This window comes from Cryptotermes secundus, unplaced genomic scaffold, assembly GCF_002891405.2.
Source record: "Cryptotermes secundus unplaced genomic scaffold, Csec_1.0 scaffold318, whole genome shotgun sequence".
In the NCBI taxonomy this organism is placed as follows: domain Eukaryota; kingdom Metazoa; phylum Arthropoda; class Insecta; order Blattodea; family Kalotermitidae; genus Cryptotermes; species Cryptotermes secundus.
Genome location: NW_019730108.1, coordinates 1,827,200 through 1,840,866, shown reverse-complemented (window position 1 = coordinate 1,840,866; position 13,667 = coordinate 1,827,200). Strand labels below are relative to the sequence as shown.

Here is a 13,667-nt window from a genome sequence, read left to right as displayed (position 1 = left end):
ACGAACATGTTTGTTCGAACGTTTTAAGTATGAAAGTTTATACAAATGTTTCCCCACAAACAAATAAAAAAAAAATGTAACTGTTGACATGAGTCTTGACATCTTCACTGCATGAGTGTCGTAACTATCATGAACAGAGACACATTCAGGTGTAATAAGCACTTTCAAAATAAGCCATAAATCATAATTACTTTGTTATGATAGGTTCTGTATAGCTATGTACTAGCATATTAAAATATATAACATTAATCAAAAAGAAAAATTTACTTCAAAGCAGCAGGATGAAAGAATGGAATGCTGGGGCAATGGAACTAAAGCAGGCTCTTCTAGTATTGATAAGGACTTTCAGATATTGCTACGATATTGCTACTATATAGATTAAAACCCCAATTATATTCTATGACAGCCACAATCCATAGAGATTTCATTTCTTCTGAAATAAGGGCACTGTGGAGCCAACACAAACATCCGCTAACTGTTCACCAAGATTTAGTAACTGCTTACACAAACACTCGCACCAGGGTCAAGTTTCATTAGGTCACCTGTCTGTCTGATTCTGTCAACAAAAATTGAGCAATTGAATATTATAAGAAGATACTTAGCATTCATGGACCAAGAAAAACTTCCAATTTCTTTATTTTTCTGTTTCTTCTGGTATTTCTGTGTCATGTACTTTTCTTTAATGTTGGCAACTGAACACTTATAGTACCTATGTGATACGACAGTTTTCAACATAGGTTAATAAACTCTCATCACTCCTGCAAGACTGCTTTCTTTATATTAAATTACACCAAAAGTAGGAAGCTGAATCATCTCCCTGTTTGTATTGCTCATCTTTTCTCTCAACCTACTTAGTACACTTGGGGGATGAGTGAATTCTCAGCAGTGGGGGGAGGGGGAGAAGAGTGTTAATCACCAGGGTTCAAATGCAACTGCCTCCCCCCACAGATCCAAAACTTCCAATATCTCTCATTTTTCTTGAACACACATACATTTATGTTCTATCCCCCTTCATATGTATGACGTGCCCTGCATATTCTTATATTGCCCACACTTCAGAAGAGAATGCTTACATAATGGCACTCCTTAAAGACATGAGAAAGGTTACATTCAGTTCCCATTATTGTAAAAACATGATTATGATTTTGTGACACCATCTGTGTTGCAGCTGTGCCAAGGTGGTGACTGGTGCCATTCAAGTCCTGGTACGTTTCTCATGACAATGAAGTCAAATAAAATTCTTAGAGCTTGCTTATCTTCCAGTTTCTGAGATGGAAGCATTAGCTCCTTCATGCATGTGCATTTCATAAGCAGTTTATCATTGCATTCTTCATGTAGAAGTGTAAAGATATCTTCTAGCAATTGGAACACCTTTGTTACCATGAGTTATAAAATTATCTGCAAACCTGAAACAGCATGCTGAACAACTTAGGTGCTTCCATTTCTAGGAGTATAAACCTAGAAACTGTGAATTCACTGCTTCTTACTAACGTTTCAGAGGAAACTTCTGTCTCCATCTTCAGTGTACACGGTTCCTCTGAAATGGTGGCATGCCCCAATGGGAATACATGGATTTGAAACACAGAAGACTATCATCTACATATCAAGGAACACTGTTCCCTCCTTTCCAAGTCCTGGCTTATACTATTGAAGGTATTTTGGTGGCTGTCAACACAACTGATAAAGAAAACTGATATTAAAAATATTAAATAAAGATTCTGGCTTATACTATTCGTAATACATATTTCCAACTTACCATAACCTTTGTTGACCAATTACTTGAACAAGACAGTCTTCACAAAAGTGCATATGAATATATTCTTGGAACTTGTCACATCCAAACAGATGTTAGTGTTTGTAACTGAAATCTGTGTAGTAGATAAGTGTTTGGTTGTACAACTGAGATGCAGCTTCCAGCTTCATCACCACAAAAACCTACCTCACTGCATAGAGGCAAAGATAATACTTACAGATTCTTTCTCCATTCTATTGTAGAATGTATCATTCAGTTTTATTACTTAATTTTAACACAGAAGGGATTCTTTCCAATGATAAATACACATTCTGGAATATGTGTTACGAAGGAATGCTAAAAACTAACATTGCTAGCAAAGAAGTACATTCAGCAATGAGCACCAAGCAAACCTTGAGGTTGTCACAATGGTGCATGTGAAGTCCACAATCTCCTGACATGTGATGCTATGCACTCTGGTTGAAAAGAATAGGATTACATGGCATCACAACTCAGAAGACAATAATTATTCATGATAAACATGTGACAGTTGACCTTGATACTAGAACTCCATTTTTCACATAAACAAGAAACTGAAACATTGGACATTTTGTTCATTTCATTGCTAGAATGGTTTCTTGAAAACATGCTGTGGGCTAATAACAACAAAGATTCATAAATCAATATTAATATAATTAAAAAATGCACACAGCCCTCTTTGGTTTGAATGCACATGAAACAAAAAATATACAAATATTTCTTTTTAAATCTGACAGTAGCCTGATTAGTGACTGGTATAGATGAAGTACCTAAATACAGAAATATGTATTGCTCATCGTCTGCGATTCTATTTTCACACTATAGTTACACACGGACACTATCTCTCCAACTGTCTACATCAATCCTGCCTGCTAAATATGCCACATTATGGATTGGTGAACACAACGTTTTACCACCACACCAATCAAAAAGGCAAAAGATTTGTCTTCTGACATTTAGCGTCAATAAACAAACACTGAATCACTTACGAGAATGTTGAAGTTAGCAGTCTGAGAACGTACGGGAACATGAATCCGTTCACACAGCAGACACCTGTGCATCCTCGTCATCTGAAATAGAAAAATACTTCCTAGATGCAACCCACAGATGGATTCAAAGTGGCCCTCAGTGGTTTAAAGTTGGTCAGTCCTGCTTAAAACATAAGTTAAATTTTTGTGTCCATTCTGCAACATGTCTAATAGCACCTGAAGAAATGACACCTTGTGACACACTCTCCTATGTGCAGAAAAGTTTGCTTTTCTCACTACCATAATGCTCAGAAAGCTGGAGCACTTTTTAGATCTTTCAAACGTCCTTTTTCTTTGCTCCTCTAGCCTGTGATAATTTGCCATTTATCACGATGTCTAACAGCTCTCTATGAAGCCATCTGCTACTGGGAGGCATTACAAGATAAACAAACCGCATGGTTTCAAACTATGTACAGCATAAAGTAAACCTACTTTCATTTGCATACTGGCTAGAGCTCAAACCACAGAAACCTCGATATGCAACACCACACGATCTTCCTTGAGATGGTTGCTTAGATACAGTGAAGCTACAGAAACATGACCCATGGATTGACCCCATTCACAGCCCCTCAGCATACCTCCACACATCCCCTTCCATTCATCTAACCATTCTCTTCACACGACAACCCTCACAAATGAAAAACACTTTGGGATGGGCAACACAGGAGGCTGGAAGGACACCACTGCAGGCAGAGTGAGAAACCTTAAGCACTAGCATCCCTTGCCTTGCTATAGTCAAGAAATTGCCTGCCTTTTACAGGAACCCAAGAGCCTGACAATGGATCTTTTAAGATCTGTAAGTTTGTGATGATGATACATTAGTACATTTACTGAGTCTCTGGACATTATCCATTGTCCTGTTTTTCTTTATTTAAAATATATAATGTTTCAGAGACTGGATTCAGTCTCTGCCTTCAGGTAAAGGCCTACTCAGTTGGGCCCAATCAACAGTCAGTCCGCATCTCCTGAACCAGAAGCCAGACTAGAAAACGTTTTAAATAAAAAGAAGAGGATGGATAATATCCAAAAACTCAATAACTCTACAAGCTCTTATCCTGACCCAGCTGAACTCACAAGGGAATAGTCTGATCTGACACGTCAAAACCTGCCCTGATTCTTTTTCACTGCAAGAGTACACACAACAAAATCCACTGCCAAAATTTTAGCTGCTAATACGCACTGCAAGTATTTTTTAAAAATTCCCGAAGTTACTAATTTTTTTCTGTATGCGGAACCGCTTGTACCAGAGGTTTGTACAACCCCAGCCTAGGCTGAGAGTCAGCCGTGTTGCGTACTGCTCTGCTAGGGGTGGACATTTCTCCTAGGTTCTGGCAGGCTATAATATTGGCCATGTTCAGCAATTCTTAAAACATACTTGCAGTGCGTATTAGCAGCTAAAATTTTGACCGTGGATTTTGTTATGTGCCCTCTTGCAGCGAAAAAAAAAAAAAAATCAGGGCAGGTTTCGACATGTCGGATCACACCATTCCCTTGTCAGTCAAGACCTACAAATCCTACTCATTAAAGAACCATTTTAATATTATCCTCCCATCTATGTCTTATACACAGAGTGGACTCTTCCCAAAGCCATCAATGCATTAAGATGTGAAAAGGGTTCACAAAATGAGTCTGCATGTGGGGGACAAGCTCACCGTCTTCTTCAGGATCTGTGTGGTAATATCCACCCGTCACACCTTCGTGAGAATGTGCTCGTCCTAACCTCTGAAGTCGTGCCATTTGTGCTGCTACTGTGTAAGCAGGAGGATGACGGGGACGAGGGGGTGCATCCCTTGGAGGTGGCATCACACAACCTGCAACCCCAACCACTACTGTCATCTGTGACACTCTTGCAAGCATTGCTCTAAATATGCAGTTCCAAGCATCATTCAACATACTTGCATATTACTGCACAAGGAACAAGTTCACAAGCAGAGCAGTATACATATATACACATACACATACATTGCTCTCCACCTGCATCAGCTTGAGATGCACCTTCAGCACATGTGGGCTACAGTCTCCACATCTGTTGTTAAGGTTACTGTCTTCTAGCATAAAATGATATATCATCATTGGCGAAACAGCCCTTTCTTGGACCCCAGCCTTCGTTACAAGATTCTGCCCGATTTGTCTTGAATTAGACCACTTGGTTATAACTCCTTTCAATTTTGCAACAAAATTACTTTTATGGAGCAAGGTCATCAGCCTTGTGTCCAACCCCCAGACTGGAGGACCAGGTCTCTGTATTTATGTGGCCCAGTTACAGCCCCAGGGACTGGGTTCCCTTTTTATCGCCTCCGACTACACGCAGGGCTAGGGTGGAGGTATTCAAACCTCCCTCACATGGGGATGTATCGCCATATAGCCTGGCAAAAAGTTACATTTTGAAGACACCTGCTGTCTCCATCTCCAAACCTGAGGATGGAAGCAGTAACAATCTACCAGGCTACACAGTGTCACATCTCAGAAGATTTATCCACTGTCATGGGACTGACACATCACACATCCACCTTGTAGAGTGCCAACTCAACTCAACACACCACCAACAGGCCACAGAGTTAACATACTACACAACAAGATGGCAGACTAAGTTCATTTATAATCTAATGATGGTGCATGTGCTGAAATGTGTTATCAAGCTTATCTTACCATAAATTAGAACTCAAACTGGTGTAGATAGGAAATAATATACACATTGCTTCATTTCCCATTACTTGGAAATGTAAATGGACAGAACTTGAGATGTCAGAACATGCCTAAAACAGTAGTAAAATTATGTCCAGTGAAAGTAATCTGCCAGAATGAATATTAATTTCCGTTTTTCATTGAGTTTTGATACAAACAGGGAAGAATTAACCTGAATCATCAGCAAAATATGTACAGAACACATTAACGGTCTGTGGAAGAACTACTCATAGAAAAGATAAGAAAGGGAACTGAAAATGAGTAATGTTCAGTAATAATGTAGTGGACATATGCAGAATGAATTTCTGGCTTGCTATTTTGATATATACATAAATACAAGAGGTATATACAGGGAAAACAGAAGTCAATTTGACAGTGGTACCACTGATGACAAGCAACAGATGATTTCCAAAACTTGTTGAAATAAATCACGACAAAATCAAAGTATAACTGATGTAATGTTGTATTTTAGCGTCCTGTTGCACTGATTCGCATCCGTGATGTGTATGTATTGACTGTCTTCTAGTGCACATGTAGTCAAGTGAGATTGTGTGCACTAGAAGACGGTCAATACATACACATCACGGACAATAATTGATGTAGTACACAAATGATCTAGCAAAGTTAATCAGCACATTTACTAACACAAAACATATCCAGAAACTCTTTAATTAGGGATTAGTTGTGACTCTGACCTCCCCCTTCCAAAAAAAAAACCATTATAGCTCTTAATAATATATTAGTAAAAGTATACAAATACTTATGTATACCAGAAAATGTCTACAGTGAAGCCTAAAATTTACAAAATAAAACAGAATGTCTATAAATAGGAGAATAATGCTGCATGTACCTATTTAATATTTCCTCTGGAGATAATCATTAAAGACAATCAGAAGTGTCACTTTTTAATACAAAATGGAGACAATTATAATTGTTAAGTTGCAAAATGTTAAAATGTTGTTAATACTGCATTTCTAAAAAGTCTCAGAAAAAAGTTACAGACACAAACTTGCAAATTCTTTCTACAATATAATAGAAAAATGCAGTTCATCTGGTTGGGAGGGAATAATCTCAGTTCACTGACCTCATAACCTACAAACAAATATGTATTGTACCATGAATACCTGACTACCAAGGAATATCTCAATTTTGTTAACACAATACATATAACCCAGAATTTCAAGTTTTCTTCTTGCAATAAATAGTACAGACAAAACTGTTCAAGTCTGGGTTACTTCTCTTTCAGATTAATCGTTTCCTGTGTTTCAGTTTTCAAGTAACTAAAAAGAAAACAGTTCAATACTAACAGACCTTTTAAGAATCTTAACAACAAATATAATTAACTAACTCCACAGTTCACACCCTTCTCTGAAAAGTTGATAGTTACTCAAGCTATCAGGCCATTCCTTGCTTTTGATGTTCATTCTTTTCGGATGTGACGCCGTATGTTCTGGTACAACATGATCTACAAACTGTACTGAGCCAGTTGAAACCAGTCCACAGCTTCTAACTCTGTTTCCCTAAGATTCATTTTAATGTTATCTTCACATCAATAACATGTGATGCAACTTTCAGAACATCCACTCTGACACAAAGCTCAACAAGCAAGGTTATCCACCACCATCATCATGACAACTTACCATAAGGTGGGATAGGTGGCAGCACTGGAACTGCATGCGGAAAGGGTGGCCAAGGCCAACTAGGAGGAGAGGGCGCTACTGCAACAACAGACAGATAGACAGACAGAAAGATGAGACCCAGCAAGCAGGCACCAGACAGCTCCTGTGATGCCCCTCATGCTATGGCATGCATCTCCGATCGATCAATAGCTGGACACTCCCCCAGACACAAGCACATTTCAAGCTACGAGGCCCAACACAGGTAGCTAACTTACTTACTGTATCAATAATGTCCACACCAATACCTAACACTACTCAAAACAGTTCAAAGAATGTACATCATCATCATCATCATCATCATCATCATCATCATACATACATATTAATTTACACACTGTCCATCATCCTGAGTTTTTCAAAGACAATAGTCATAATAATGATATTAATCATGATACAAATTCTATAAAATGTTTACTGATGCTGACATTGTGAAGTCTATGCTCTGGTTCATTTCATATCATCAGTCCCCACAAATAGAGCGAGAAAGAAATTGGCATCACTTGTACCACGGTTAAAGAATATTTTCATCATTTTTAATTCACAACAAACTAAAGTAATCCATATTTTCAGATATTTGTTTCCAGTTATGTATAATGCATTAAGAGCAATTCTGCTGTAACAGAACAAGCAATTTCATAATGCAACATGCTATCCCAGGAGATATACATGCACACATATGGACAGACACAATATACACATTCATGCTCTATCTATATATTTCACCCCCTACAATCCTTTGCAAATCACAGGATGTCCTACAGAAAGAGGACATCAGTTACAACATACAAATCTACCACAATATTGCTAAATTGCTAATATTGCTCCCCCCCCAAATCATGTTCAGATTTAAAACAATGACTTGTGTAGTGAAATTCACCTGAAGTCAAGAGATATGTTTATTATTAGTTGTAAAATTAGACTAAGGAACAAAACAAAATGAAGGCATTAAAATTTCAGATTGTGGTCTTCTGGATTATGACACCATTTGGCCTCATGGGTCATTACCAGTGTCTGAGCAGCTTGCTGCCTCCATCTTCAGGGTACCTGCAAGCCTACAAACATATCAGAAGTCATTACTGAAGTCTTGGAGGAACCTGATGCCTCCAACTTCTGGGTACATATGAGACTGCAACATGTCATAAGCCACAAGACCACCATAACCTCAAAATCTCACATAGGCTGTTAAACTCTGAAATAAAAGAAAGAGTGGCCAGATACAAATGAGAAGGTCAAATCCTGACACATAATCACACTTCAGTGCTAAATAATTATGCTATACACAAACAACATATTTATGTTATAAACAAAGTTTAATTTTTAATGACTGTCAAATAAATTATATAATGAATTAAAAAATTAAGAAAGCAGACCAAATTGAAACATAAGACAGGAAAGAATACTATTCATATGGCGAACTTCAATATGAGATGACAGTCAATTTATCTTTCAGTTTCATGTAAAGCAGTTCATAATACAAATAAATATCATATGTTTGACCATGCCTGTCTATGTACCCTGCCTCTTGTTAGAAACAGAGTTCTGAACTAGTTTTTTGTGTGAAAATACTTCTGGTCATTAGACACAAATACAAATGTTTTCTTTTTACATCAAATTTGAGCGATATTTTCAACAGATGTCTTCAGGATTAATATACTATGTAGTCTTATAGGTGGTGCTTCCACCTTCAGGCTACCTATGTGACTACAAGGTGTCACAATTAAGAAGGCCATATTCTTAGTTTTCATGGCAATGAAAATCTCAAACTTGAATTAATTACAATTTTAATTTCTTTCATAATTTTAGCTGGCAAATAAAATTCAGGCTATTTTTATGATTTTCATATTACAGTACAATGATTCAGTAGTCATGTTTCCTATGACACCTATGTGACCGACTTTTTTGATGGAGACTACAGAGTAAATAGCATATAAGACCATGGCTGTCCAACTTAACCACTGAGGGGCTGCATTTTAGCTTTGGTACCCTACCTGTTGCAAGAGATGAATTTTAGATCATATATTTTCTTTGCAACATTTTAATCTGAGCAGTCAGGCAACACAGCAATGCTGAGTATGTAACAACACTGTCAGACAGTGTCGCCAGGTTGATCATGCCTAAAAATCAGCCATTAGACTTCTGCCAGACTAAATCAACATTACTTACAATCATAGTGCCATACTAATTTCATACCTTTCAATGTTATTTATTAGGTATTATGAGAAATCAACTAAATAAATACACACAATATTCAGAAGCCCTTTTCATACTGTCTACCCTTTGACTGATTGATTGATTGATTTCTTAGAGTGAAGGAAATCATGAACACTCATATTGGGGGATGGCACAAAATGGCACCACAGTTGAACAACCCTGTATTCATCCAATCACAAGAATAATTTCTTATGAACAGAAAGATTAAGTTCCAACTGTAACGCTAACAAAACTATATCACCGCCTCTCATTTGAAACAATGCAACTAACCCACACATACACCCCACACTATTACAACTGATTTGCGGGCTGGCCTTACCCTGTATAATGGAGTGCCGCCTGTGCTGTGAGGGTGGGGAGCAGCCCCCTTGATTGGGCCCAGCAGCCACCTCCACTGAGCTGTTGGAATGCGAGTCAAGCTGCGTGGAGTGACCAGAGTCACTGGAAGTCACTGAACCTAGCAAATCAACCAATACCAGCCACACATAGACTCATTCCTAGCAAAGCCAGCCTTTAAGGAGCAGGATTCTGATCCTTGTGACTCTGTACAGTTATCCTAGAATCCATCCTCAGACTAAACTAAATATGGTGTAAACATAACCTAACAACTTATATCTAAGATTCTTACTTATCATGAGCTGCAATCCTGTAACATGGGACTAAGTTCAATAAAGACTTTTTGAAGTGCAATAGTGCAAGGAGATTCTTCATGTACACTATTTTCGGCATGAATTAAAAAACAAACTGTTCAGATTGTGGTGAACTTCTGGGCTGACACTGTGTAATCTTGTAGGTGTAGGTCGATAGTTACATTTCAAGGGAATATGCTATCTCCAAGCTGCCATGAAGAACATTAAGTGTAACCCTCAAAAGGGTATTTTTTTTCCTAGCCATCATTCCTACTGACTTGAATGGGGCTACATTTCCTTACTATTTCACCCTGGATCTTGAAGTGCCCCCTTTGTTAGCAGACTACACAACCAAGGCAATTCCTTAAGACATACACTTCAATTACAAACACTGAGGCTGCATGTTCCTTCAAAATGCCTGTATCCATCCACAAGCCTACAAATTGTCACAAGCCAGAAGACAACAATCTCAACTGCCATTCATTTCTCTCTAACAGTATTCAAAAGTAATTCTTGGTAAGTGATCATTATTGCACATGGCACCCTGATACACTGCAGGCTACATCACAATAATGTTCAGTAAATAATTTTCCTAAAACACAGCATACCATAATCTTCACAAGATCTCCTAGCAGAAGTAATCCAACCTCCTTACAAAGAGCTCTATCATCCAGGATATAAAGCTGTACAATCCACTGAAAGTCAATCTATGTTCCATGACTGCCACCTGCTTTCATATTCCTCTGAAACATCTGTTAACTTTCAACAGACTTCAGGGCATTATATCCCAGAAGATACAAGTAGTACTCATCATTAACAATGATGTAAGGATCTCAAACCCTACAGCCTCCTTACAGTTAAAGTCCTATGAATTCAGTCACTCAATACAAACATATGCTACACCTACATGTAGCAAAAGTATCTCCTAGAGCTACTTACACATATTACTCACTGGTGTGTTGTGACGGTTTTCAGTAAGAAATAATATATGCTACACCTACCTCATTTCAAAATAAAAGTCTTAATAGACTAATCCTATCACAACTTGCAAGATCTAAGTTGCACTGACTCTTAATATTTATTTATGCACTGGAATCAAATCTATCTTACAGGCCAAGAGAATCTGTCTTTAATCAAAATATAAGATATGGCAAACACATATGCAGCATCAGATATTCTGGCCTACAAACTACTATACTTGACACAATGACTGTATCAATGCAATCAGTCACAAAAGCCAGGATATATTAGATGCAATGTTCACTATTATCCATCATGCCACAGACTCAAGAGTAACTAAAAGCTTTCTCTGAAAATAGCCAGAAAAAGAGGAGAGTGCAAGGGCATGCACTCAAATCAAAATGTGCTGAGTGAGTAGAACTACACATAACCTCAATTCCACAGCCTCCTGCCTCATGTAGGAACACAAATTATTACAAAGTAACTTTACAGATAACAACAAGAAACAGAAATGTACACAACACACACATGGGGGAATCTGAAATGGCTAAATCATTATTATATCTTACACACAGGGTAATAAATGGATAGACATGATCCCTTTCATGGTCAACATTTAACTGGTAGAATTCAGTATTGTACACCTAAAACTGGGATTATTTTAGTCTTGTGGATGTGATGGCACGAACACAGGTATTACAATTTTCCCTACAGTTTGCGTTGAAGACGTAAAGAAAAGGATATACTGCTTGGCAAAGTGAAGTAGACTAACAAGCATGCTGTAATGTTTAGTTCCCTGTGTGGACACTTCTATAACCAGTTCAACATGGCTTCTCACTGGTGAAGTATGGTACCTCAAAGAATGAAGATAATTTATCATCAACTGATGTATAGATTTGCAGATAACAGCCCTAAAAATCTGAGCAGACACCACAAATTTCCTTCAACGTTTGCTACATACACATATTTACAAATGGATGGGGAGGGTCTATCCCTTAACAGTGACACATGTCTGAAGTAGAGTTCATAACTCACATATCTGCATTAATATTTGAATTTTACCAAAAAAAAAGGGATCTCTGTCATCTACACATAAGGGAAATTCACACACAAGATGAGGAAATCCAAGTGAAGCAACATGTGTAAACAAAACATTTTATGTAAACTCCCATTAACCTTTGTTCCTCAAGCAACTATGAGACTGAAAGCACAGATTTCAAAAACCAGTTTCTTCCTCCAGAAAGTAATAAGCAGTGACAATTCTGTCTGCCTTTGTTATTAACCTGTCGTACAATTCATTTCAAATTTATGAGATTTGAGGTTTTGATGAGGGTAAAAATTTAGACTGTTATGTTCTGGGTTGTGACATCATGCAGTCTGGTATATGTCCTCTGTCAGGAACATCTCTAAGGGTATGTCATACCTTCGGTGAGCCATCTGACTGAAGAAAAGTCTGGTGCATTTGACACGATCTCCAGTATGGCACTTTTGGTTCCCACTGTTTGTTGAAAACAGGGTTCAGTAACTTCCCGTGACGACATAACAATCTATGGCCACTATCTGATGACACACCCTGAAGATGTTTTACACTAAGTACATTTACCAGTATCTTGGTGGAGCAGGATGACTATAACTTCAGGGCAAAAGCACAATTTTCCACTGAAGATGAGGCAGTATGTTCCTTTGAAATACTGCAATGTCACACTTCATAAGATCACACTCTAATTTTAAATTATTTTATGAAACACAAACAGTGCAGGCATTTCAATGTCAATGTGAAAAAAGGAATTCAATGGACTTTTTATTGTTTTTATTTTATGTATATATTTTAAAAACTGAGGCTGGTGTGACAAATGTAATAAGCAAGCTTCATATCTAATCACGAACCTTCAAGCTGTAACGTATTTCTGCAGGTTTAAAGAAATTAACACTAAAGAAGTCTCCAATTTCTTCTGACATGCTTTGACCAACAAAGTTTGTGCTTATAAATTCCATGGTACAAACACACATAGAATTACTGTTTCCTGGACTTTGTCCATCGTCTGATATTCTAAGAAGAGGAACGTAAGCTTCGGAAGCTGGATGTGCTCCCTTCCTCGTGTGTCCACTCAAGACGGGTGTATCTGCATGATGGCCAGAGCCCAGAAACATAACAATACAAAGCATAGCACACAATTGGCATTGGTTAAATACACATGTTCCTTTCTTGAGATGTCTCACACGTTCTGCAGCAATTATGAGTGTAAAGAGGCACAGGACATACCTGAAGTCAGGGTCTTGCGTAGCGGGAGGTTGCTTAATGACGTGACACTGCTGCTCTCTGCACTGAGATCCACTGACGGAAGTGGAAGTGTTGGAGTATCGGAGTGGGAGCGTTCATGTAGCGCCCTGCCACCCGCCCCATGATGTTCTCTAGTGGCAACGCCTGGTATTACTGCACTACTGCATACACGACGATGAGAGCTAGGAGACAGGGAGGGGGAGAGGGCTGGGTGGGGGTGGGGTAAGTGGGCTAGCCCAGGTATGGGCAGCGGTGGCTGGGGAGGATGTCGCGGCTGATGAGGCCGTGTCTTGTTGGGCTCACTAAGTGCTAGCATCTTGCGCACTGCCTGTGGCGATGCAGCTCCTGTCAAGACAAATCCTTAACATCAGAATGCTACTCTCTTTAGCATCTTTACTCTAATCGCTCTCAATCACCTTATGC

The 13,667-nt window shown here is 38.4% G+C and overlaps 1 protein-coding gene across 4 annotated transcripts in view; it reads right to left on the bottom strand.

Moving 5' to 3' along the window:
* Positions 1-2,754: 2,754 nt before the first annotated feature.
* LOC111866119 (rap guanine nucleotide exchange factor 2) overlaps positions 2,755-13,667 on the bottom strand; it is a gene marked incomplete at its 5' end in the record, with an annotated part of 81,784 nt that continues 70,871 nt past the window's right edge. For 2 of the 4 annotated variants that reach the window (XM_033752126.1, XM_023854742.2), the window contains 5 exon segments: positions 2,755-2,841; positions 4,452-4,610; positions 7,125-7,202; positions 9,694-9,831; positions 13,227-13,589. In XM_033752126.1, the coding sequence (XP_033608017.1) occupies positions 2,810-2,841; positions 4,452-4,610; positions 7,125-7,202; positions 9,694-9,831; positions 13,227-13,589 (770 nt within the window). In that variant the 3' untranslated portion in view covers positions 2,755-2,809. 4 annotated transcript variants of the gene reach the window in all.